Source organism: Botryllus schlosseri, chromosome 2, assembly GCF_051294905.1.
Source record: "Botryllus schlosseri isolate E-star chromosome 2, Bs_hap1, whole genome shotgun sequence".
Lineage (NCBI taxonomy): Eukaryota > Metazoa > Chordata > Ascidiacea > Stolidobranchia > Styelidae > Botryllus > Botryllus schlosseri.
Genome location: NC_137237.1, coordinates 9,981,294 through 10,005,075, shown reverse-complemented (window position 1 = coordinate 10,005,075; position 23,782 = coordinate 9,981,294). Strand labels below are relative to the sequence as shown.

The 23,782-nt window shown below is 39.6% G+C and overlaps 1 protein-coding gene and 1 long non-coding RNA gene across 4 annotated transcripts; one reads left to right on the top strand and one right to left on the bottom strand.

Annotated features, from left to right (window-relative positions):
• Window positions 1–870: 870 nt before the first annotated feature.
• On the bottom strand, window positions 871–23,338 carry LOC145433430 (growth hormone secretagogue receptor type 1-like). Its single transcript, XM_080310528.1, has 7 exons — window positions 20,967–23,338; window positions 17,497–17,625; window positions 17,303–17,432; window positions 17,105–17,233; window positions 10,328–10,467; window positions 3,266–3,492; window positions 871–1,406 (listed from the first exon to the last, which is right to left on the bottom strand). Exons 1-7 carry the CDS (start codon window positions 21,047–21,049, stop codon window positions 1,153–1,155), a joined length of 1,092 nt encoding a protein of 363 aa, XP_080166654.1. The 5' UTR covers window positions 21,050–23,338; the 3' UTR covers window positions 871–1,152.
• LOC145433434 (uncharacterized) lies at window positions 4,750–9,600 on the top strand. 3 transcript variants are annotated; one of them, XR_013913102.1, is made up of 6 exons: window positions 4,764–5,681; window positions 6,029–6,221; window positions 6,612–6,731; window positions 7,288–7,469; window positions 7,959–8,057; window positions 8,426–9,600. It is a non-coding gene; the product is annotated as an uncharacterized LOC145433434 (long non-coding RNA). The 3 variants fall into 3 exon arrangements; XR_013913100.1 differs by lacking the exon at window positions 6,612–6,731 and having other exon boundaries at window positions 4,752–5,681; XR_013913101.1 differs by lacking the exons at window positions 6,612–6,731; window positions 8,426–9,600 and having other exon boundaries at window positions 4,750–5,681; window positions 7,959–8,058.
• Window positions 23,339–23,782: the final 444 nt, after the last annotated feature.

Genomic DNA, 23,782 nt, shown 5'->3' with positions numbered 1-23,782 from the left:
CAGTTACTTCCGCCGTTTATCCGTGCTCAGTTGGATTTATGGACTTAGGTCTTAGAAATTCAGAGCGCTGGGCAGGGTTTCCCTCTATACCAAGAACAAATCCCTCTCACTTACCGGGACTCACACCAACGTCTCCGGGCTAAGTTGTGTTGCCGCACTGCCCGCCGAAACACCAATCTCCGTGTCGAGACTCGGGAATATTACCTTGCTACCCGTTAAGCGCCCGCTTGGGCGCAGATGACCAACGCCCCGATCGAAAACTGCATTCGTATGTTCCTGTGGGTCGACTGACCAGTGCCCAACTGCTGTTCATCTGAAACCCTTTTCCGCATCGACTTTCAAATATCTCATTTGAATATTTGTTACTGCGAACGCGGGCGACTCATTTGGTTCTCGCGGGCTACCGCTAGCGGTCTCATCTGAGCTTTATCGCGCACCTGCGCTCTATCCTGCAGATTGTAGGAGAATGACTAAAAAAAAGCTTCCCCCACATCTATCCAGGCTACGTCTGACTTGGACAATACCTAGGCAAAATTATTGATTTTTTATTTGTTTCTGCATTGTGTTATAGTGTAGTGACATTTAGTTTACCACTTAAACTTGGTGCTTGTAGGTAAGACTATATGGCCATCAACAAACGTTAAAAAGAGATTTCAGGGAACAGTATCCCAGGGGATGCTCGAAAAACCCAGATTTAGGTGGAACAACCCAAACGTGGGATTTCTGGTCTCATCTGAGCTTTATCGCGCCCGTGCGGTCTAACCTGCAGATTGTAGGAGAACGACCCAAAAAAGCGCTTCGCCGACATCTATCCAGGCTACGTCCGACTTGGAAAAACCGGAGGAAGCGATAATTAAAATGGAAGATGCATGATATATATCAGACTGTATTTTTAACAAACCAATCGCTTCACTATATATTGAAGAAGTTAAGAACATAAACAGAGCTCAGATAAGCTATTTCAAAGAAATCTGAATTGTGATGAAGTCACGAATATTGCCGGATACACAACCTTGCATTGAGATATTTTATACACCTAAATATCAAGCGGATATCATGGAAATTGGAAGTTGGAATCGCATTTCTGTGGGCCGCATATGGATATTCCGTATTCTGTGCGATAGTGGGAAATAATGAAATGCGGTATAAACATTATACATTGGTATTGCCTGTTCCATGATAAGGACTGGCTACAGCTGATCGCTTCGATTTTGGCTTCAGCTTGAATAGTTCCCGAATGAAAAGAACGCTGTGCTTCCTCATCTTCGTAGAGCCGAGATTGTAGAAGACAGGATTCATGCACTCGGATAAACGTAGGAGAATATACTCAGTTGCTCCGAAGTAGTATTCAACTGCTAGGTAATACTGAGAACTTCCATGATATTGCACCGACCAGAACTCATATGCTGGAAAAGGTAAATATTTACTTTGTGCACGAATCCTACTGAATATATAGGTAAGCGGCTCTTCACGTTTTATAATAAATTCGACGACATTTATGCATATAAGTATACACACCCAATACATTGCTATAGATTGCAGGTGCGTGAAATGAGCTGTGCGTCAACAGCTTGTTAAAGGAACAAACGCATTGAAATATGATTTCATATTCGCTATGATTTCGCGAACAGTAATAAACATGTATTGAGACTTCTGCTATTCCCTTTCAGAGACCAATTTGCAATGCGAGGCTTCTTCTTAGAACGCGCTTTCGTATTGCTCCAACGAAACGAAACAGTTGTTGTTGCTGTGTCTTAATTGCAAATGAGCTAAAATATTGGAGATAGAATTGCCCTTTCAGCATGACTGGATTTTGATTTCGAACCCCAACCCCTTGGGTTAACAAAAATCAAATTATACAAGCATGTCTAAAACATTTTTTTATTGTTTTTTTAGCTATAACGTCACGTATCTTTAATTACGACGACACCGCGGATTGATATTGACAATTGAAAATATAGGGTAAGTATGGTTCCATGGACTAAAACACACAGCCCCGGTTTTGACACTATCAAAAGTTGTAAACGAGAGGGATTGTCTTGAACTGAGTATCAATTGTAATGATTCGAGTCGAGTAGTGAGGCGAAATTTCTTCCGCTAATGAAAATATACACCTTTACACCAAGAGTAATGTAACATGGAAGAGAAATATAGTTCCGATGATGTAGCCCCGCCTTTGGAGCCGTGAAGCCTTAGTTGACCGTAGCTCAGCATTAAAAACTGGATAGGCTACAACCGCTACATATTGGTACTTTTCAAGTGGTGATTACTATTATGACGTCATCGCATCTTATACTCGAATCGAAGTTAAGTATTCTAGCCTCATAATCTAATCACTCAGGTACACTCGATCTTGCCCAGCCGTAATTAAACGTGAAAACATATTTTTGTTTTTGAAGCAACGATTATTCTCTTGTTAGTGTGACGTGACCGCTTTCAATTTTACTAGCGTGCCACAATTCGAAAAAGTTTGGGAACCACTGCAGTAGAGTCTCCAGTTGAGATATTATATAGTAGGGTTACCATATTTTGGAAATCTGAAAAGAGGACACTTTTCCAATTTTCAAACTTGCGATACCGGATGAGAATCCTGACGAAATGGTAAATTTTTCCCACTTAGTGGTCAGTTAACTTAAAAAGGTCAACTTTCAGGCTCAGCTCGCGAAATAGTCGCCGCGGCGTCACTTCAGTGCTGATTTACTCTATGTCAGTCAGATTTTGCCCTATTTAACCAAAATTCCAAAAAAAGCGGACCAAATCTAAAAAAAGAGGACCAAATCTCAAAAAAGAGGACATTTGGGCGTCTTCCGAGGACTCTTTCACAAAGTCAAAATAGAGGACAAATCCTTTTAAAAGAGGACGTATGGTAACCCTATCATATAGCGCAGTAAATCTTGCAGGATTATAATCTTAGGACAGCCGTTATCACAGATGTCTGGTGATTTATATATGTAATCTAGGTGGTCAGTTCAAGGCCGGCAGTGTTACAAAGAGCTGTGAGAAATTATAGGGCTTAGTCGTGGTTCATGAACCAGATGGCTGGGTCTCGGCATATAAACAGGTTTGCCATACAGTCCTTATTTCTCAAATTTGTCCTTTGTTGGAAGGGAGATGTCTAAAAAAGCTAGATAGTTCTTTTCTCAGATTTCTCAGATTTTCCCTTCTTCTTGACTAGTGACCTGATATTGTAGTTAACTTGCGGCAGGGTTGTACTTTCAGCGCATAGCATGTATTTTGGTAAAAAGTCAGTAAATTCGACATATACCTGTAAACGGGAGATATCCCACCATAAACGATACTACGATGAGTGTCAATTGAAGAACGGCTTGTTTTTCTTTTTGCAGCTTTTTCTTTGTTATTGGCGTGATCGAGAAGTGGTTAGTAGCATACAATCGACGGCAAGTGAGAACAGATATAAATAGGACGAGGATCAAAGGTATATAGAGGAACAGAGAATACCCGAGCTTCTGGAACAGCGTAAACTGTCCGTACCTGTTATTTGACAGAAGAATTCATGAGGTATATCCGTATATATGCCTATATACTTTATTAAGTTCAGGACGGGTTATGATTTAAACGTCACAAGTGCGTATGCCTTCGCTCAGAGAATGCTTGAACCCAGAACCAGGCAAGAGAGAAGTCAGTAAACCTTCCAGAACTACACTGTAAATCCGCAAGGTCGTATTGAACACTTCATAACACTTTTTTCTGCGTACAGACACACTTTTTGGGCATATAAACGCATTGGGCCATTATCGTCGCAACGCTTCTGCGTATTTCTCCGTTTACATGTAACACTTCGCCAGTGCGGCTTATTTTCAAGAAAATTTATACCTGGTTATTTATCATCAATTTTGCATTCATAAACCATCGCTACGTTTGGAGATCACATGAAATCACGGTATATGTAAAATAATATTACTCACTTGACCCAACACTAAGTTTAAGGGTAATATTTCAATGAAATATACATATTTCCCTGTGACGCGGAAGGGTCACAACCTTCGTTACGGTAGAGCGCGCTCGATTTCAGTTTGGATTTGAATTGGTGGTTCGTCAGGCTTCAGGCAGAGAGTAGGGTACACGAAAAAACTTGGCGAAATGGATATATTGAAGCAGTTTCTGCTACCTGATGGCGTAAAGGATCATAACATCCATGTACTGTAAGGTATGGAAATGCGGTAAATGTTATTGAATGTATGTAATGTGAGAATAGTCATAAAATTAACTCGTTTTGACATTGCAGTAACGTCGTTTGTTTTAGATGTTTTAGCAGGCTACTGATATCCCTTATTCATATAAATGTTCTTCAGATGTTTTGCAGTATATGATTCGTCTGATTTTATTGCTGGATGATCGAGCTTCGAATCTGATAATATACCAGGCTGCGACCAGGTCCAGTACTACGGTACTGATGGGAAGCTGCTATAAAAGTAACTTTTTTGACATATGGATAAAGGGATGTTCTCTCTATCCACACTGAAATATCACTATGTAGGCGATATTGTGGTCCATTGTGGACAAGTACTGCAATGTCAGCAATTGAATGCCGGTATGACAGTCATGCAACGGTTTTGATTGTTTTTCAACTGCAAGACATTTTACACTGTAGGCCTACTGTTTATTCCAAGTGGTAAGGTGTTAACTAAAGCGATTTTTTTTGAAATGTCAAAATAGGTCAGAATTTTGTCAAAATTGTACCGTCAGGTAAAAAATTGCCAAAATTCTTTACAAAATCAAAATTTTGTTGGCAACTTGCATCATAGATGACTGCACTGTCGGTGAACTTATCATTTTACAATTTACATCTTGTAGCCTACTTTATAGTCCTACCGTTGTAGACGGACCATCGTCTGCTCATTGTGAATCATAAACTGTCAAATGAAACAAATACTCAACGTAGCCTATTGCACTATCCTAACTGAAGCAAGACTGCGTGGGCATTGGTTCTTCTATTAGAAACCGTATGATGAATAATTGCGATGTAGACAACTTTGTCATAATGAGAGAGAGAGAGAGTGCAGTGTACGCACAACTTCAGTGTTGCCGGCCAACAACTGCAGCTGATGAACGTTCTTTCTTCATTCTTGCCAAGCTACTTAGTTAGGACAGACACTTTCTACCCGAAAATGTCGGAAAGTATCTTTTGTTGTACTACAACAAATTTTTAATTATTTCTACCATAATACGAGATGTAACTAATACTAGAATTATTCATGGGTCCAGATTTCGATAAAATAAGTTCTTTTTCATGTAAAAATTTGTCAATTTTCATGCTAAAAGATTTTTTCAGGTCAAATTACTTCGGAAGAACAGACAGCTCCAGCCAGAAATAAAGCTAAGTTCCGGTAATACAATTCTAACACTATGTGAGAAACACCTAATTTAAGTACATGGGGTCAAAATTAAGTTTTTCATCATCAAAATATGTGTGAATTTGAATTTTTTAGTCAAAATCTTACCTTTTTAGGTCCAAAAAATCGCCCCAATAATAGCACAGCCAAACAAACAATCTTTTCAACAAACCATGGATCACAAGGGGTAGTATTTGTTTTGCCCAATCCCCGAATTTGACTTTTCTGAGTTTATTGTGATACGGTAACTGAACTAAACTCTATTTTGCAGGTAGTATGTATTGAACTTGGCACCTTTTTGAAATGCATTTGCTGTATGGAATACTGGTAAGCATCACGATGTTTTGTAAGTGAACTGGTATATCCTTAGAGAATGAATTTGATTCTATTGCAATCGGTTATCTTTGTGATAAAGATTTTTATGAATGTTTGCTGGTAAAATTTCACAAAAATTGTTAACGATCCAGGAAGTATACTAGCTGTGCCAGAGTAAAATTGGTGGTAACGTCATGTGCAACTTTCCATTCCATTACTCAATTATTCTATGAAATACACCCTTCTGTCACGCACAACTTATTGCAGAAAAAAAAACTGTATCCAGTATGATATCTGCGTGATTACTGAGCAGTTCATTTGTATTGCGAATTTTGGCAACAAATATTTCTTTTCAATAGTCTTGGATTGCTCCTCAAATTCGTTCAACTGATGTCCACTCTTTAAAAAGAGCCCCCTGGGTCTACCGTGCCTGCGCTATCAGACAATGTTGACAGTGACGTGAGGAGTCGTTCGTAACGGGTTTTGTGCCGGCACAGTCATCTTATGTGATACAGACCTTTGTCTCAAGAGCCCATGGATACATGTGATTATGTAAGCCTATTTTTTCATTTTGTGTATCACCATTGATTATGTAATTTGCTGGTTTTTGCAGTCCTACTTTTCTCACGAACTATCTCGCAGAGTAGCTTACGGGCTATTCGATATGAGCTGAAAAAGGCTTCATCTGTGTACACTGTACCGTACAGTGTACCCTGAACTGTGTACACTGAACACTGAACAGAGATGTAGTTGAACGTAATGAGCTCGTGTAACTTGTACTTTAACTATTGCTTACTGAACTATAATGGGCTAGGTCAGTGGTTCTCAACCTGGGGGGCAGAGAACCTCTCCTGCGCTTCTGTAACCTATCTGTGTGAAATATTTATATTTACTTCTGCATCAAATTTACAATTTTCCTTTGTAATGTTTCGTATTTTCTAGGAGCAGCATTTGGATTAGACCAGTAAAAAAAAGATCCGCCGTGGCACGCCACGAATCAGGGACTCATCAAGCCTGGGTTGCGGCTGATGGAAAGAATATGAAAAATGCCCTAATGTGCAGGTAGTATGTATTGCAATTGGCAACTTCTTGAAATGCATTTGTTGTTTAAAATACTGGTAAGCATCGCGGTATTTCGTAAGTAAACTGGCATATCCTTAGATAATGAATTTGATTCTGCTGCATTTGGTTATTTTTATGAATGTTTGCTGGTAAAATTCCACTAAAATGATTAACAATCCAGGAAAGTATGCTACTCGTGCTGTAGTAAAATTGGTGGTACGGTCACATGCAACTTTCCATTACAATAATTATTTGTTCTATGAAAGACACCATTTTGTCACATACAAATGTATCCAGTGTGATATCTGCGTAATACTGAATGCCGGTGACGTCATATTTTGTGATACGATTTTTGATGTACTACGTTCTTTCGAGTTCTCTACTAGTTGCTGACGATTACCCTTGACGAGTCTCAGCCGAAAATATTCGGGCTCATTTCAATATGCATATACTATTCAATTTTATATTGAAGTATTGCACCTCGAAGAAGCTGTTCGAATATTGAATAGTTCCCTTGTATTGCAAATTTTTGAAACAAGTATTTTCTTTTCAACAGTCTTGGATTGATCTTCAAATTCATCCAACTGGTGTCGACTCTTCGAAGAGACCCCCTGGTTCTGCCGTGCCTGTGCTAACAGACAATGTTGATAGTGACGTGAGGAGTCATCTGAACGGATTTTGCGCCGGTGCAGTCATCTTTTGCGATAATACTTTTGCCTCATGGAAACATGTGATTATGTAAGTCTATTTATTCATTTCATATATCACCATTGATCATGTAATGTGCTGGTTTTTGCAGTCCTAATTTTCTTGATAACTATCTATATATGCGATATGAGCTTAAGAGAGGCTTGATCTGTGTACATTGAACAGAGGTGTTCTTGAATGTAAAGAGCTGGGATAACTTGTATTTAAACTACTGCTTACTGAACTATACTTGGAACATCAAATTCAGATCATTTCCCATGCCGTGCTAATTCCAAATAATTTCGCTAATTAAATTTCATCAGAAAGGAAGTATTTTGAAAGATTGAGAACAATTACAATTACTGCAATGAAGGAAAAGTATTCAACACCTTCGATAAGATGTCACAAAGTTTTTTGTACTAAAGACAATCAATGTGTCCTTTGTCTGGTCAATTATTGTAATGGAAATCCAAACCCATAGGAATACCGATTCTACTATATTTATTTTCGGATCTTGTTTGCAATCAATTACATTTTCAGTAAAACGAGGTTGATGAAGTCAACTGTCTTCTTCTCCAAGCCAAATTGAGAGACAAGCTAATACAATCCAAGACCCAAGCGCATGTCTTATTGAAACAGGTATCGTAATCTTTCTGTTTTGTGGACCATACAAATTTACATAGACCGTTCGTAGACGTACATAGACGTTCTGCTATAAATTTCATTCTGAGTTACAGTTCTGCATTCTCACTGTGGCCTGTGCGTCTGAATGTCAATGTAAATGTCAAAATGGCCGAATTGAAAAAAGCGCAGACCTAATTCAAGATATTTTTATTAGTCGTTATGCGAATTTTAGTCCTTCTCAGTGATAGGATTTCACATGTACCCGAGCGCCTTTCCTGCGCTTGTGTAACCTGCATGTGTGAAATATTTATATTTATGTCTGCATAAAATTTAGAATTTTCATTGACATATTCAAAACTTTGGAATTTAATCACATTTTCAAGGAGCACAACTTGGAGTCGACCAGTAGAAAAGAAGCAAACACCATGGCACGCCACGAATCAGAGATTGACCGATCCTGGATTGCAGCTGATGCCAAGAATATAAAACTGCTTCAGTGAAAATGAAGTATTCAGAAACATTGTTGACGTTTTGAGCTACTATGCATTGGATTGTCATACCCTGAAGGAGTGGTTCTCAAACAGGAGAAAGCATGTGAAGGGGCGTGAACCCGCTGTCAACAAATCTTTTTCGCACATGGCAGCTTCTACTTATTTCTCTGTGTATGGTCAGAATTTAATATTTGAATATTCTCTCATCAACAACTATTACCGTCACTGCCATCCAACTATCAGTTGGGATTTCTAGCGTTCTGGTTGCTTTTTTTAATTTCATGATACGACGATAAGGGGTGTGTGAAATTTTTTTGCTATCATAACGGGGCGTGTCCAAATATGTTCAAGAATCATTGCCCTAATGACTTCCAGATTTCATATTTTGCAGCAGACTGGCAAATAACAACAAAATCTTTTCTGTGAATCTGCAAAATTTGTATGGACTCAAAGAAACGATTTCTTTGTTATTTAAACAAAAGTGATTGGCATTAACCTGATATAAATCCTTGTAATGCAAGCCCAAGAATATTTTTGATGCCTGGTTAGCACTTAGCAGGCCCAATTTCATTAAGAGTAAAAAAATACTTTATTACTTGTTTATCGTGGTAGTGGTAGTGAAACTGATATATTCGTTTTTTTTTTTTTTTACAATAAAATTAGAAATTTACAAGCCATAATTTGATCAATTATGAATATGTTTTACTGATTTGTGTTGATCATGTTTTCCGTTAACGGACGTAACCAATGAATTTAATTCCATGCCATTGTCACGAAAGTTAAAGATACTAAATGATATTTTGTTATCACTATCCCTAATTCGCTATGCATTCATTTTCATGATTGAACGAGTTGCATGATATTTGTAGTGAGTTTGCTCTCGATCATTTTTGATGTTCGTGATTTCATGGACTATTCCGGAAACGGTTTCAACTGCTGATCTGAATTTATGAAACCCTGTCACAGCAGCTATTGGAAATTTCAATGTTTGCACGTATTTAATCACCCAGGTTGGGTATTATAAGCGTCATCTATTCATGAATCAATAAAATCTGATTTTATTTTGAGCCCTGCGTTCCGGTGACTAGTCAACCAGCCACTTTGAGGCTGAACACTTTTTAGGTAAACACTTTTAATTTAAACACTTCGCAACACTTCTAGGCGTTCAATTTTTGGATCACGTTTCGTGTTCAATTTTCCGGGTTGAGCAACACTTCAGAATTTACAGTGTAGGATTATATGCGGAACGAAGATTTCAGTTTTAAATTGGAAATAGCGATGGTTCTCTGCTTACTTTGAAGCCATCTCATTGCTTTTTCTTGATCAATCGCACCGCGTGATCATGTATTTCGATAATAGACAAGGTAACTGATTATTTTATTATTTTTGGATCCAGACCTCCAAATTGGGAAACAGTATCAGCCTTCAATATCGGCCGGGATGTCAGTACTATCGAACCGCGTCCAATCATTGATTCCAATGTATATTCTAAGCTTGGCGAGACAGCGTATGGTATATTATCCGCAGCTGCAACACCGATGGGTTGCGGGTTCGAGACCGACCGAGGTCGACTCCAGAATTTCTACGTAAGTGTTGGAGGGTTATCTACTAGGCTCCTCTTTGCCATCTGATCCACGCACGCGGTGTCTCAAAAAAGCCTAGACTTTAGCCGTGCTCAGATACGGAATCAAAAAATAATAAAAGACAATCGACCTGGTATAAATGACCATTGTAGTCGACAAACACAATGAATAACACACAAAAAAAACAAGGTGTAAAAGTAATAGCAATTACCATTCCATGTTTAAGGTGCATGCAGTCCACCGTGCGTCTGGTAAGCCGCTGTAGCGATCCAGTATCCGAGGTCCATACCAAATCGAAATAGGCACAAATGCACATCCGAAACTCACGATCCATATCATTATAGCGATAAGCTGAAATTAGGAATTAAATAATGTGGAAGATCCTTGATCTATATAAGGGTCGTGAGAAGAATGACACAGTATCCTAGGAATGATTATGCATACAGTTGTCACTAAAATATATTTGACGCGCCCTTCGAGTTGGGTAAGCGATCGGAGTAGGTGTTCAGAACCAACCTGTGATGACTTTAAGTTAAATCAATGTCAGCGAAGAGCCCTTTATGGGATGAAATGAACGTAGGGATTGTAGGTCGAGAGACTCCATATTCTACATTTCAGTATTTTATGTTGATGAAGTAGCTATACATAACGATAAATTCTGCAGATAATTTTGGTGATTCGACAATAATTATAAACGATATACTATCAGGTATTTTCATTATAAATGTTATCGAATACTATAGTTATGGGGCATTTAAAGCAAAATATTTATTTAATATACATATTTAAAATACGTTGTATTATCAGTCGGGCGATTTTTTTGGTATGTTAATATAAGTCAAAATTTTGTCAAAATTGTTTACAAAGTTGAAATGTTTTTGCAACCTTCATTTCATTTGTATTGTATAGATCAGGGACGGGCAACTTCTCCATCCGGCGGGCCGGATAGGGAAACATAAAGATAAGGCGGATAGTATCCCTGAATGTTTTATGAGTTTAGGGGAAATCTCCCGCGGGAACGCGTCACAGATCCGTCCATCCTATCCTGCACTACCCTTTGTACATACAATTCAGAGACGAACACATTCTTGCAGTTGAGAACTATATCTGGTATCAGGCGACCGATTCACGGGCGAGTCCAAATCAGATATGAACGTTATAGAAAATCAGTGTTCATTTGGCTTCTAGTCGCGCGGAGTGCGAAGATTTTTTGAATAAATGAATGAATTTGATCAATGATATTGCTGCGTGTAAGAGCAAGTGGCTTCTTTTTAACATCGTACATGCCATAAGAATATATATTCATGAGCTTGTCGCGGATTATTAACTTCGGGCGGGTTCATTCTTATTAATTACTTCGTTGAAAACTCCAGCAACCCAACGGCCTCGGTCTATATTTTAGTGTATCTATGATACTTTATTCTCACAATCAAGGCGCGTACGAGAAACATCGCGCTAAGCGACTTCCAAGTGGTAAGATAGCTAAGGCAGTGAGCGGCTGTACCAAGCTCTCGCAGCGGACGTCATTTTAACAAACAGCAGTACCAGGTTTCCGCTGTTTGGTCTACAACTGAATAAGCTGTGCGTGAGGCAGCATTTATCGCGTATAGTGAAAAAGGGCGCAGTGCAGTCAACATGTGGGTTAAAAAGTAGTAAGGCTATAATCATTGATAAATTTATCTAAATATATTACACATACAGCACTGATCAACACATATTTTTATGCAGACAAAGTAAAAGTGGTTTTGGGGAATCTGAAGGGCACTAATTCCGAATATGACCTTGGTTTTTTGAAATTGGCTCTATTTTTGGAGATAATCCATTGGGGCTATTTTGACTAAAATCTCATATTTTCGATATCTGCGGTAGATCAAAAAATTGGCTCAGACGTACTATAAAGTTGAGAAATTGAACATTCTTCTTATTTTGACACGCTGAAGACTGTTTTAAATCAAAATACATCAACAGAATTATGTTAATTTATATTTATCATAATTGGAGACTTTCACTGATGATATCATATACAGTACATAAATATACTTCAATCATGTATATAAGTATTTACCTAAATACCGAAATAACATTGCAATAATTGAATCAGTTTTAAGGTCAACCACCTATTTTAAATTCAAAATAATTTGTTGGAATATAATGTTAATAACTTATCTTAAAGCAAAATTGGTTCTTGTACTATTTTTGGTTATAAGCTATTTAGAGCAATTTTTCGAAAGGTTCCAGCAATAGTCTGCCATAATATGTTTGTCGCATCTGCACTGATATCTTTCTTTTGTTGTTTCGATGTATTTGTGGAGCCTTTCCCCTTTCTATTTCCTCTAATCAACAATATTATCAGAAAATACATTAAGATGTCTGAACAGGAAGTAAGATTTAATGCTCATGTTTGCTCCAAGGTTTCCATGTGCAGATACCAATTCTCGCACCAACTGTTTGTAGTTGGGTGCTTTGTGATCTTCCAAAAAAAAATGATTTACTACAGCCTAGAAGGAATTCCATGCAATGAGCACCTTTCTTGTTATGAAATGGTAATCCTTAGTCCGTATTCGAATCTGAGATCCATCAAAGATTGCATATTTAAGCTTCTAGATTGATAAGAATTGGATATGCCCATTGCCCACTTTGTTGGCTTTCCGGAATATCATCCATTTACAAGTGAAAAGAGATGAGACGCATATGAGTATTTTAGTTGGGCTTTCCGGGGACAAAATTGCTGGCTTTACACTGCCCTTCCATCTTGGTAGAATGACCAATTCGTGCAGGAGGAAATATACTTCCATTGTACAAAAGTACAATTTTTAGGCTTGACAAACTGATTTTTTTCTCGCATCAGGTCATGTTAATATTGATAGTATAACTGAGAACAACATGAGTGTTCATCATTGTCAATTATCTATTTAAGCGCTGTATAAAAGTAGAAAAATACAAGATTTCCTTCCTACCAAGTGAAATATTCAAGGGTAAATACAGTGATTTGAAGCTTTTTTAGGGGTATAAATATCTTCTTTTCTAGAGCCAATCTGGCAAAACTAATGTGATATAAGTAATCAGCAACATTGAAAACCCCAGAAATGGCTCCTAGATGTTCTGCTATTTTTTAAAATTTTGTTGACCAATATAGTTTTAGCTACTAATGAGGCGAATCTGATTAGTTAAAATGAGCAAGCGTAAAACGTTTTTCTTGACGATTATGAGAGAGAATTCAAAGGTATCAAACGACGAAGCTTGAAGGGCGAGTGTTTCGCACATTGCAATATTTGCAATTGTGACATTAACCTAGAGGCCATAGAAAATACCGCTATTTAAACTCACGTCGATACCCAAAACAGAAGAAGATGTGTCATAATGATTAATTCGAGCCATTCGATGAATAATTTTTTCACAAGTCGATCAGCACCAACGACCAAAGACTACAAGGCGGCAGCTGCCGAGGGTACCTGGGCATTCCCTACTGCCAAACACCAGCATTCCAGCAATCATTCCTCACGAACGATTGCACATCGCAACTGTTCAAAGCGATATTCCCCGATTCCAACATCGCAAAGAAGTTTGCTTCGGCGAGGGCTACGAGCATGGTTACTGGAGTTCTTGCTCCTTACGCTCAAAAAAAGATTTTGTCTGATCTAGGTGTACACTGTACAGTCTTTTCCCATCTCGGTTTACGCCTCTAATAACATCGAGGTGAAGCAATTTCATCTAGTCATCAGTTGGAGTGGTGGTGCGTCTTCCTGACCTGCGATCGATGTAAGGCGAGACCTAGGCACAGATCACGAACTTTATTCTCTCCTCTGTTTGAGAGAATGGCCAAGACATGAAGCAGCTATCCTCCCTTACTGCCGATAATGCCCCAGTGAATTTTGGAGGATCACAGCATTGTGGAAAAAACAACGTCTTCTCTCGCCTCAATGAGCAAACATTGCATCTGATCCTAGTCGACTGCCCTGCGCATATTTTGCATAACGAAACAGCGAAGGGATCAGATCGCCTCTTGACATATAAACAATCGAATTGAAGATTGGTAGCAATTTCAAAAGTGAAACTGGTATGGCAATGAGGCTCAAGCATTTTTGCGAGGAACTTGATAGCAACTATTCGACTCTACCAACTCTCATGCCTACTCGATGGGCCGCACTTGATGCCGTACTCGGGCGAATGGTCGATCTCTGGAGACCACTGAAAGCGCATATTCTTCGCTGAAACATCCACCAAGAATATTGGAGTATTTCTTTAAATCAGAAGAGTTACTGATCATCGTATGATTTCTCCACATCGCTCTCTTGCTCTTTGATAAACCACTGTTATTCCTGCAAAAGTCAAATGCATTGTTTCCAGAACTGGCAGAGATTATTGAATTCGTCAAGATCAACGTATTGCTCAAAGCGAGCTTCCAGGAGTTCTACACCATTACCTTGAAATACATCAACAAGTTGTATCGATTTGAGAAGCATCAACTGGACCTTGCTGAAAGATCAAGCAATCGAGTACGAGGAAGTGAAGGGGCTGGCGAAGCAAATTTAAACTCTATGACAATGAAAGACGAGCTGTTCGATGAGGTATCGGCTGTTAACACTCTGCTCAGTAGATTCCAGCTGATGTGTTCCGCAAGAATGAACCGGAGACCAAACGGATAAAGATCTTTACCGGGAACGACTCTTTTCCGTTGTTCAACAAGCGAGTTAGCATCATTTTCTTCCTCCTGTCAGCAATGCGTGTGTGCGAAGAGTGTTCATTTTTGTTTCGGCGCAGTCGACCAAGAAAATGAACAGACTTAGTGCAATCCCAGCTACAAGCAGCACCGTAACTGCCGCACCCCAAACCCCCCAATTGGGGGGGGGCTGAGCTCGAAGGGGGCCCAAAATTATTTCGTGAATTAGCATAAATCATAGAGTATTTTTTGAAAATTTATGCAATTTTTTCAAAATTTTTTCGCGCCGCGCGTGAATTCTAGATGCCATTTATCTTTATTATTGGGTATTGGGCCATTACCGCGCCACGAGCCACCAAGACATACAATCAAGTTTTAAGCCATATAACATGAGAGTCCAAGAAGTGTGCCAGAACGATCGGCAGCGAGAAAACCTTTGCCGAAAAGGACTATGCCGTTATGCTGACCGAAGACTTCGTTATATATACAAAATACATATAGGTTTAATTGTCCATAGGCGCCTGAATGACTGGCAGCGAATGTTTCCGTCTTGGCAATCTGAACCTCACAAGACAAATACCATCCCGCTGAGAAAAAATTTACGCCAATGAAGAAATACCAATTTGAGATCGTGTGCGTCTTTCAGTTTAGTACGTTCATGCGATTCTATATTTTTTGATTTAGCAGACTGGAAGTCACGAAATAACATCATATATGTAACGAAGTCATATCAACGGGTCCGCCCGCCCGAGGATGTTTAATTATTATTTACGGGCCCTCCCGTCTTCAAGACACTTCACTCAGCTCTACCGGTAAATCTAATTACGTGAGTAGAGAGGACAAGAAAGTGATAGCAATATATATGCAATTGTCAATCTGATTGACCGATTTTATCAGAAATTACCGAAAATTTTCGCGCATCGCGCTGGCTCACTATACGGTACAGCTAATTGCGTGACAAACGTGAACAGCGTGATTGGGGGAGGGGGGGGGGGTCGTTTTATCATCCTATGGGAGCCCAAGACCCAAGTTTTCGGGTTCCCTGATGAGGTGCTGTTTCGTTCCTGCTAACGGGTATACGCCCGAAGATGTTTAATTATTATTGAGTGCTCCTACCTTTTCGAACACATGTCACTCAGCTCTACCGGCAAATATGATTACGTGAGCAGAGAGAAGATAAAAGTTGATAACAATATATATGCAATTCCCGATCATACTGACCGATTCAATCTTCAATTCTAGAAATTTTTCGCGCTTCGCGCGCTTAGGCGACAAAAGCTTGCTCACTAAACAACTCCCCAATGTAGATGATAAGTAGCGATAAACAGGGTATAGGCTGAGGGGGGTCTGGGGGGCATTTATCACACTATGGGGGGCCTAATACCAACGTTTTGGGGGGGGGCCTGACGAAGTGCTGTTACGGCCCTGGCTACAAGTAAAGGTAAACCTGGATCTGATCTGTCGTGAGATCCACGAAGCACTTTCTATTAACAAGGAGTTGCTGCAGCAGATTGTTTCTTGCAAAAAGTATAGAATGTGATTTGCCACGGCTCCTACAAATACAAAGTGCGTACAAAATCGCTCTTTTTTCGACTATCCTTATTTCTGGGTCCATGTTGATGACAACCCTGAAGGCCTGCCGTTGTAGACGGCCCATTGTCTGCTCACTGTGAATAATAAACGGTCAAATAAAACAAGTAGGATGACATGTGGTGTTATGCTCAACGTACCGGAATATCCTAACTGAAGCAAGACTGCGTGGGCCTTGGTTCTTATATTAAGAAGCGCATGATGAAAAATTGCGAAGTAGACAACATTGTCACAATGGAGCAACGCGTTGTGTCACCAGCAGTGCACGCATAACTTCAGTGTTGCCAGTCAAGAACTGCTGGTGTTAAACGTTCTTTCCCAGTTCCTGGCAAGCTAAGAACAGGCACTTATTTCTACTCGAGAACGTAGGAAAGTATCTTTCGTTGTGCTACAAATTTTTTTCATTATTTCTACCATAATGAGTGAAGTAACTACTAGAATTCTTCATAAGTCCAGATTTAGTTAAAATAAAGTTTTTTCACGTAAAAATTTGTCAGTTTTTAAGTCAGTTCCATCAAGAAATTAAGATGAGTTAGGCTACAATTATAACATTATTTGCGAAAACACCTAATCTACATAGCCTACGTCAGGGCACAGTTTTGTCAAAATTAAGTTTTTGAAGGTAAAAAAATGTCAAAATAGTCATTTTTTAGGTCGAAAACCTCCGTTTTTAGGCCACCAAAATCGTCCCAATTATGAGTTATGAATTATTGAATGAATGAATATTCAGTAACTTACAACAGCAACCTTGATTTGGAGCTTTGCAATAACGTGTGGACACGACACAGAGATCAAACGGAATACTGCGAATGCCACGATATGCATTGCCGTTGCAAAAGACGTCGTAATGTCTGCTGCCCAGTAAAACTGTGATGATGTGTATCATATAGAACGAAATAAGTATCAGTAAAAAGACGTCATGTGTGAATTATTTACCTTGCATAAGAAACCTGGTAGTTTCCACTCGTCGAATCCAAGAGTTCTCTTATACCAGTAGAGTGGACTTATCAATGCTGACAACATGTCCGACAGACACAAGGAAAATATAAAAATGGAAAATATGTTTCTGGAATGCAAAATATATGGTCCGACAACTGTAGAAACCAACGTGCAGGATAGGAATCGTATACCTCAATTTTTGGTACTTTATGATTACAGCAACAGTTATTGCGTTAAGGACTATTCCGAAGAACATGAAGGTAAATAAAATGAACCCAATCACGAATGTTACTCTCTCGTCGAACGGCTTTCCGTAGGGCCTGAAAACAGATCGCATAGATAGATGGTATTTATATGTAGGCTAAGCATATACAAAACTTATCGATAGAAGACAGGTAACATACTATCGTACATGTTTATGTGGCCATGGTTGTTGTTGTTGTTTATTAAACATAAATAATGGCGCTTATCGCCTGACGGCCTTTTGCGCCACGGCCAATAACATTGTACATGAATAATGGCGGAAACTCAGTTCATAACAGGCGGTATCACAAGGACACGAGGGTGGACCAAAAACACGAGGGTAAGGCGGTTGCACAAGAAAACAAATCAATTATCAGAATAGCATGATAAACTCAGTTACAAATTGCGGTTGCACGACAACACAAATTCAACAACATAAGGCGTTATTTGAGGATTAAGGAGTAAATCGGTAATACAAAAATTCACTTTCAATTGCGCACATTTATCTACAAGAAATTCACGGTGAAAAGCATATTTTGGACAACATATTAAAAAGTGTTCGACGGTTTCGGGGTATCGGCAGTAACTACAATATGGAGATTCAACTATTCCAATTCTAAACAAATGAGCGTTCAATCGGCAATGTCCAGATTTCAAACGAAACATGATGTCATCTATAAGGCGGTTCCCACAAGTAGAGGGAGAATCACAAACAGAGGATTTGAAGGATTTATATTGACATCCTTTCTTGGATATACGGTATTCCTGATCACACAACGTCATGCAGTGGCGACGTACGATACGGCGAGCTTCTTGTTCCGAGAGCATCGGCAAATCCCGGTAATTCGGCGGGGAGTCAGAAACGGTTTTGGCCAATCTGTCCGCTTTTTCATTGCCGTGAATGCCTACGTGACCAGGGATCCAGAGGAATGCCACGCTGACTTCACGTTATGTGGCCATGGTCATTATTCATTTAGTACAGTGCTCTTCAACCGGGTGTATCGTAAACCCTAGGGCTGAGGTGGGCGAACCACCGCATGCGACCCGCAACACCGTTCTGTGCGGCCCGCGAGAGTCCAAAGAAACTTAAAAAAAAATATTGAGAAAATGCGCACTAAAAATCGGTTAGTAGCGCTGGCGTCGTTCGCCCAGAGCTGCTGCAGCAAAGCCACCGAGCTGACCAGTTTTCTTTGATGAAGATTACGCTGCTGTTGCTGCTGCTGGATGTACAAATCCTGTAGCGGGGCCCTGCACTTTTGCTGCAGGTACATACTTCGCGCTTGAAGAGAGTATGAATTAATGCAGGGATTTGATGGAACTTTTTCTAAGTAGGCCTATATTTCACCATGATAATTCTGAGGCAGGGGTTCGCAAACTGGGGGGTGGGCCCCCTTTGGGACGTGAAAAGCATCTGAAGGGGGGCGTGAAGCTCGATTCAACTGATTTTTTTTTGCGCTCAGCGTGATTTCCATCCATTTCATAATTGTTGCTCTGTAGTTAGTCTTAATTTCATATTTAAAAATCTCTCATCCACAGTCGTAACCTTCCATGCCATTAAACTATCCGTTAGGTTTTCTAGTATTCTGTTTGTGTTTTGTGATATGACGATAAAAGGGGAGGGCGCGAAATCTTTCACTGTCATAGCGAGGGCGTGTCTTAAAAAGTCTGAGAACCACTGTTCTAAGGTAAATTCTTCCTATAATATTTTTCATGTTTAATTTCTGGCACGACAGCGCCATCTTAAGGCCCACGCAGTTTGAAAAGCGAAACATCACAGAAATTCTAAACGAGATTGGAATAATTCGGATCACGAGTGGGATTTCAAATTGGCCACTCCAGTTTAAATTATTTCAGTGATATGCTAATTAAAACGATTCGCGCGTGTCTTAGGTAGATTCGTTCTCTGTATGCGTAGAATTAGGGTATTTATATTTTATCTGCACATAGTAGAAGCGTGTTTGACTCTAACATGGCTATGATGCTGTCACCATTGTGTGGCCTAGAACTGAACCAATAGTGGAAAGAGTATATCCATGAACAGATCGCTTTTCATAGATATTTCAATTTCAATCCTGTTCTAAGAATCGGGAAAACCGACTTTCATCTTGATAGTTTCGACAAATTGTTTATTGAGGTCGACCAGCCTATGAAATCTCGCTACCGTTTCTGACGCGTGTACGATATCATCAAAGCAATGTTCGGTTTGGTTTTAATATGCATATATATTATCTCCATGTCTTCACTATATAATCAGAAACCAATATTGCGTTTTGGTTTATAATCCCAATTATTTATAGCGCGGCCCGCGAATGGATTCAGATGTTGAATGCGGCCCGCGAGCTGAAAAGTTTGCCCACCCCTGCCCTAGGGTGTACCAAAATCTTAAAAGGGTGTACTACTCAGATAGGGTGTACCAGCAGTTCCGAATTAATATAGACCGATGACCACAGCCATCACAATAAACAGGCAAGTTTATGCTTCAAAACATGTTGACCGGGTGTGCAATATCGTACAATCGTACGGGTAAGCTTGTAAGTTTCATTCCTCTTGTGATATCAAAAGCAAATGTTTATCCTCATTTAAAAGTTGGTAATGTAATTATTATTGGTTCCTTTTGGAGTAGAACAGGATGGAGTTCATATGTGTTCCGCTGGCGATATCTGTCGATAAAGATTCTCGAGGAAACCGTCGCTATAGCTCAATAATATTGAATTGGTACTTTCTGCGAGAAACCCACAAATAGAGCAGTTTACATCGTGGCAGGGGCGGAGCCAGGGTGTCTCTGGGGGGGGGAGGGGGGTCGCGCGTTTGGAAGCCACTGTGCTGGATGCCCTGATGGCAGTAATATATGGAACCACCAACCTTATCGACGAAATACATTTTCCAGATGGAAAATATTTTCACGCTTTGCGCGACTCGAAAGGGAATCAAAAAAACTTTCATAACTTTTTGCTCGCGATTTTAGTAAGCCTGCGGAGGTGTTCTTCTGCTACAAATAAAAACTTTTATACGTAAAGTATATCTTAAAAAATCAGTGATGGCACAGTACACCACAAGTCCCTCCGCAGTGTGAAGTTCCCAGTAGCCGATTTATCATGAGTAAATGACGTAGAGATTAGCCATGACGAGTCTCCGCCGGAATGATGCGGCCGTATGCTATATTTGGAATCGAAGCATGGCCGTGAATATCAAGGAGGTTGAACACCCCTCGATTAGGCGTACCATACGCAACAGTTCGCTGATTCACATGCACTTACACCTATGTTCTATAAAATTTTGCGGAGCTTCTATAAAAGAAAGAGACTGCTGTATCATTAGGATTGAGACAGTAAAATTCAGGTTATCTCGTTAAGTGAAGTTGTTCGATATTCAATAATTCATTGCAAAACACAATATATAGATCATATACATTTCTTACGTGATGGTAGTCGCATCTCCTGTTGCATTGGCGATTGCTGATGATACTGATGAATCAGTAAATATAGTCATGGTTCTGTTCATGGTTGCAAAGAAAGCATATTAAGGTAATTGTTCAACTGTTTTCTTTCGGAATTGGCCCTGCCAATGATGACCTTTTATGGTCATCAGCTTCCCACATGCTACCCAGAATTTGTATGTGCGTAATTTTTGATAAATCGGCGACAACCGTATCATTACATCATTTTCTCGCGGCAGCTCAGTTGAGAATCACTGCTCCAACCCGTATCAGCCTCATAACCGCGACGTAAGCTAGTCATTTACTTATTGCAACTGAGAAAGTAGAAATGGGGCGTATGTGAGGTGAAACCCCCAGAAGCTCGATTGACCTTGCTATGGGGGCCAGGACCAATGCGTTTTTGGAGGGTAGGCTTACGAATTGCTGCTTCGACCCTGCTAGTTAAGACTGAATTGTGCAATGGGCGGTCCGTGCACCATCCCCTTTGAATGAGAACTATGGTTCAAATCAGGCTTTCGAATCAAGATCATCAAGGTCCTGCTCGCGGTAATGTAACGATATGATCTGAAGTTCGCCTTTATGTCTCCTTAAAAAATGCGTATGAGCGCTCGGACGTGCTCGCTTACGTGTTTTTTGTTGTTGTTGAGATTTTCCCTTCCCTTTCGAAATTATTTGAGCCGCATTATGTATTCTGTGTTTTGGATATTTTAAATGCCTCAGTATTCCCCCCTCATAGCCCGATGGGTTACTGTTACTGCTATATTCCTTTTCTCAATATACAATATACCAAACGCATACGACTCTCCCTCATAGCTCTCTCACTCACCAGTATAAAACGAGACAAAAGTTGCGTGTTATATGCATCTGGATAGGCTATTTGCAAATATATATATAAATAGATATATTTATTATAGCAATCTGGGAATTAAATATCCTCTGAATGTCAAATAAATATTCTGTTGGTCGCATATCACGAATTTGGTTGTAAAACTATTTACAGCGAAATTTCAGTTATACTACTCGTGAAAACAATAAATCGGTACGCTATGTACATTATACAGCCTTCGATTATTATAGTATAGAGCATAGTAGCAGTATAGTACTATATAGCAGGGGTTCTCCAACTCTTTAGAGCGCGACCCAAATCTGAGTTTATTCACATCTCTCGACCCAATCCTCAAACATCTAATGGAATGCAATTCTAATGTTAGTATTATATGTCTGTTTGCTCTTCGTCTATGGCATACATGAAATGAGAGAAGCCACTGGCTTCCAGGCAGACGCTATGCAGTTCTAAGAATCATGATTCATTAACAAAATGTCTTTCGTAGTGAGCTTGATTTCTCTGAAATTTAGGCTTCCTTGTTTTGTTTTTGGGTATTCATGGTGTTTGTCTACTACTATGGTCATTTACACCAGGCCGATATTCTTTTTATTTTCCGTAACTGCCGACTTATAGCACGAACAACCCCAATATGAAATCCTGTTATGATGTAGATCTGAACTTCTAGATTTTTGAGTTGTTTTGTTCTGCGATGCCATTACACCCGCTAGTGACATTAAATCGACTCGCGTAATACAGGGGTCGTATGACCAAGCCATATTGTCGTAAACGCTTTTCTCTGAGTCACTTATTGGCTGTAGTACACAGAGGGGGGCATAGTAACGAAGTACTTTTACTTTTTTCGGAGTACTAAAGTAATCTTTGTGTACTTTACTAAAGTGTTTCCAAATCTTCTGTACTATTTCCACTTCTACGTGAAATGTTGTCTAGTGAAAGCTACTGACTTATATTTTGAAATGTAGAAAGTAGTATGGGGATAAGTTACCCCTTGAAATAGTTTTGATATATCTCGGAAATTGATACCTCTACTTGCAATTGAGCAGATATTTACGTCGTTACCGTTACTTCTACTTGAGTAGCAGCTCTGACTATTTTGATCACCTCTGATACCCAACACACTGGAATTCGTTTTTCCGGAAATATGCAGATACTATACCTGTGATTAAACGATGGCTTTGGTGCGGTCGCGAGCCAAATCTGTACCCTTCGCGACCCATATACTTTGAGAACCACTGCTATATATCGGCATAAAAAGGTATCCACTACAAAAACTGTGCATGCAATTGACTAAATTCATTTCATAGTTGAAGAATAGAATAACTGTCGCCGATCGTCGACCGAAAATGTGCAATGGTATTTCAAATGTGGTATTGTCCGCCTTTTATCGTGAATTTATATGGCATTTGTTGATATTGTAAGAAAGCAGTCTCTTTTCAGGGTGTTATCAATTGCTTCTCAATCTGCTTCTCCACCCTTTCCACACCATATACGGCATACTATTGTGATTATTACTGGTGAAATAGTAAGCAATATAAAATATCTATACATCGGTAGGTTTCGCGGATGAATTTCCTTTCCTTACGCTCGGGCCGAATCTGTTTGCTTTCAGAAGGCACTCGGGTACGGATTCTATTGGTCCCGCTCCCGGTTAACTTGAGTAGCAGATCACGCACGAACCTTCTAGTATATCTTCGCATTTTTGAAGATCCAAGATTATAGAATATCGGGTTCATGCATTCCGATAATCGAAGTAGAATGTATTCGATCAGACCGTAGTAGTAGTCAAACGACCGAATGTAGTCAGTGTGTTCGTGCTCCTGTACCGACCAAAATTCATATGCTGAAGAGGATGCGCGAAGTCATTGCAACTTGCACACAGTAAGGCGTCAACGTGCTCGAATTGTACTAACTCACCCGTGAAAGGTATGTATCCGAACAAAAATGAGAGGACGAT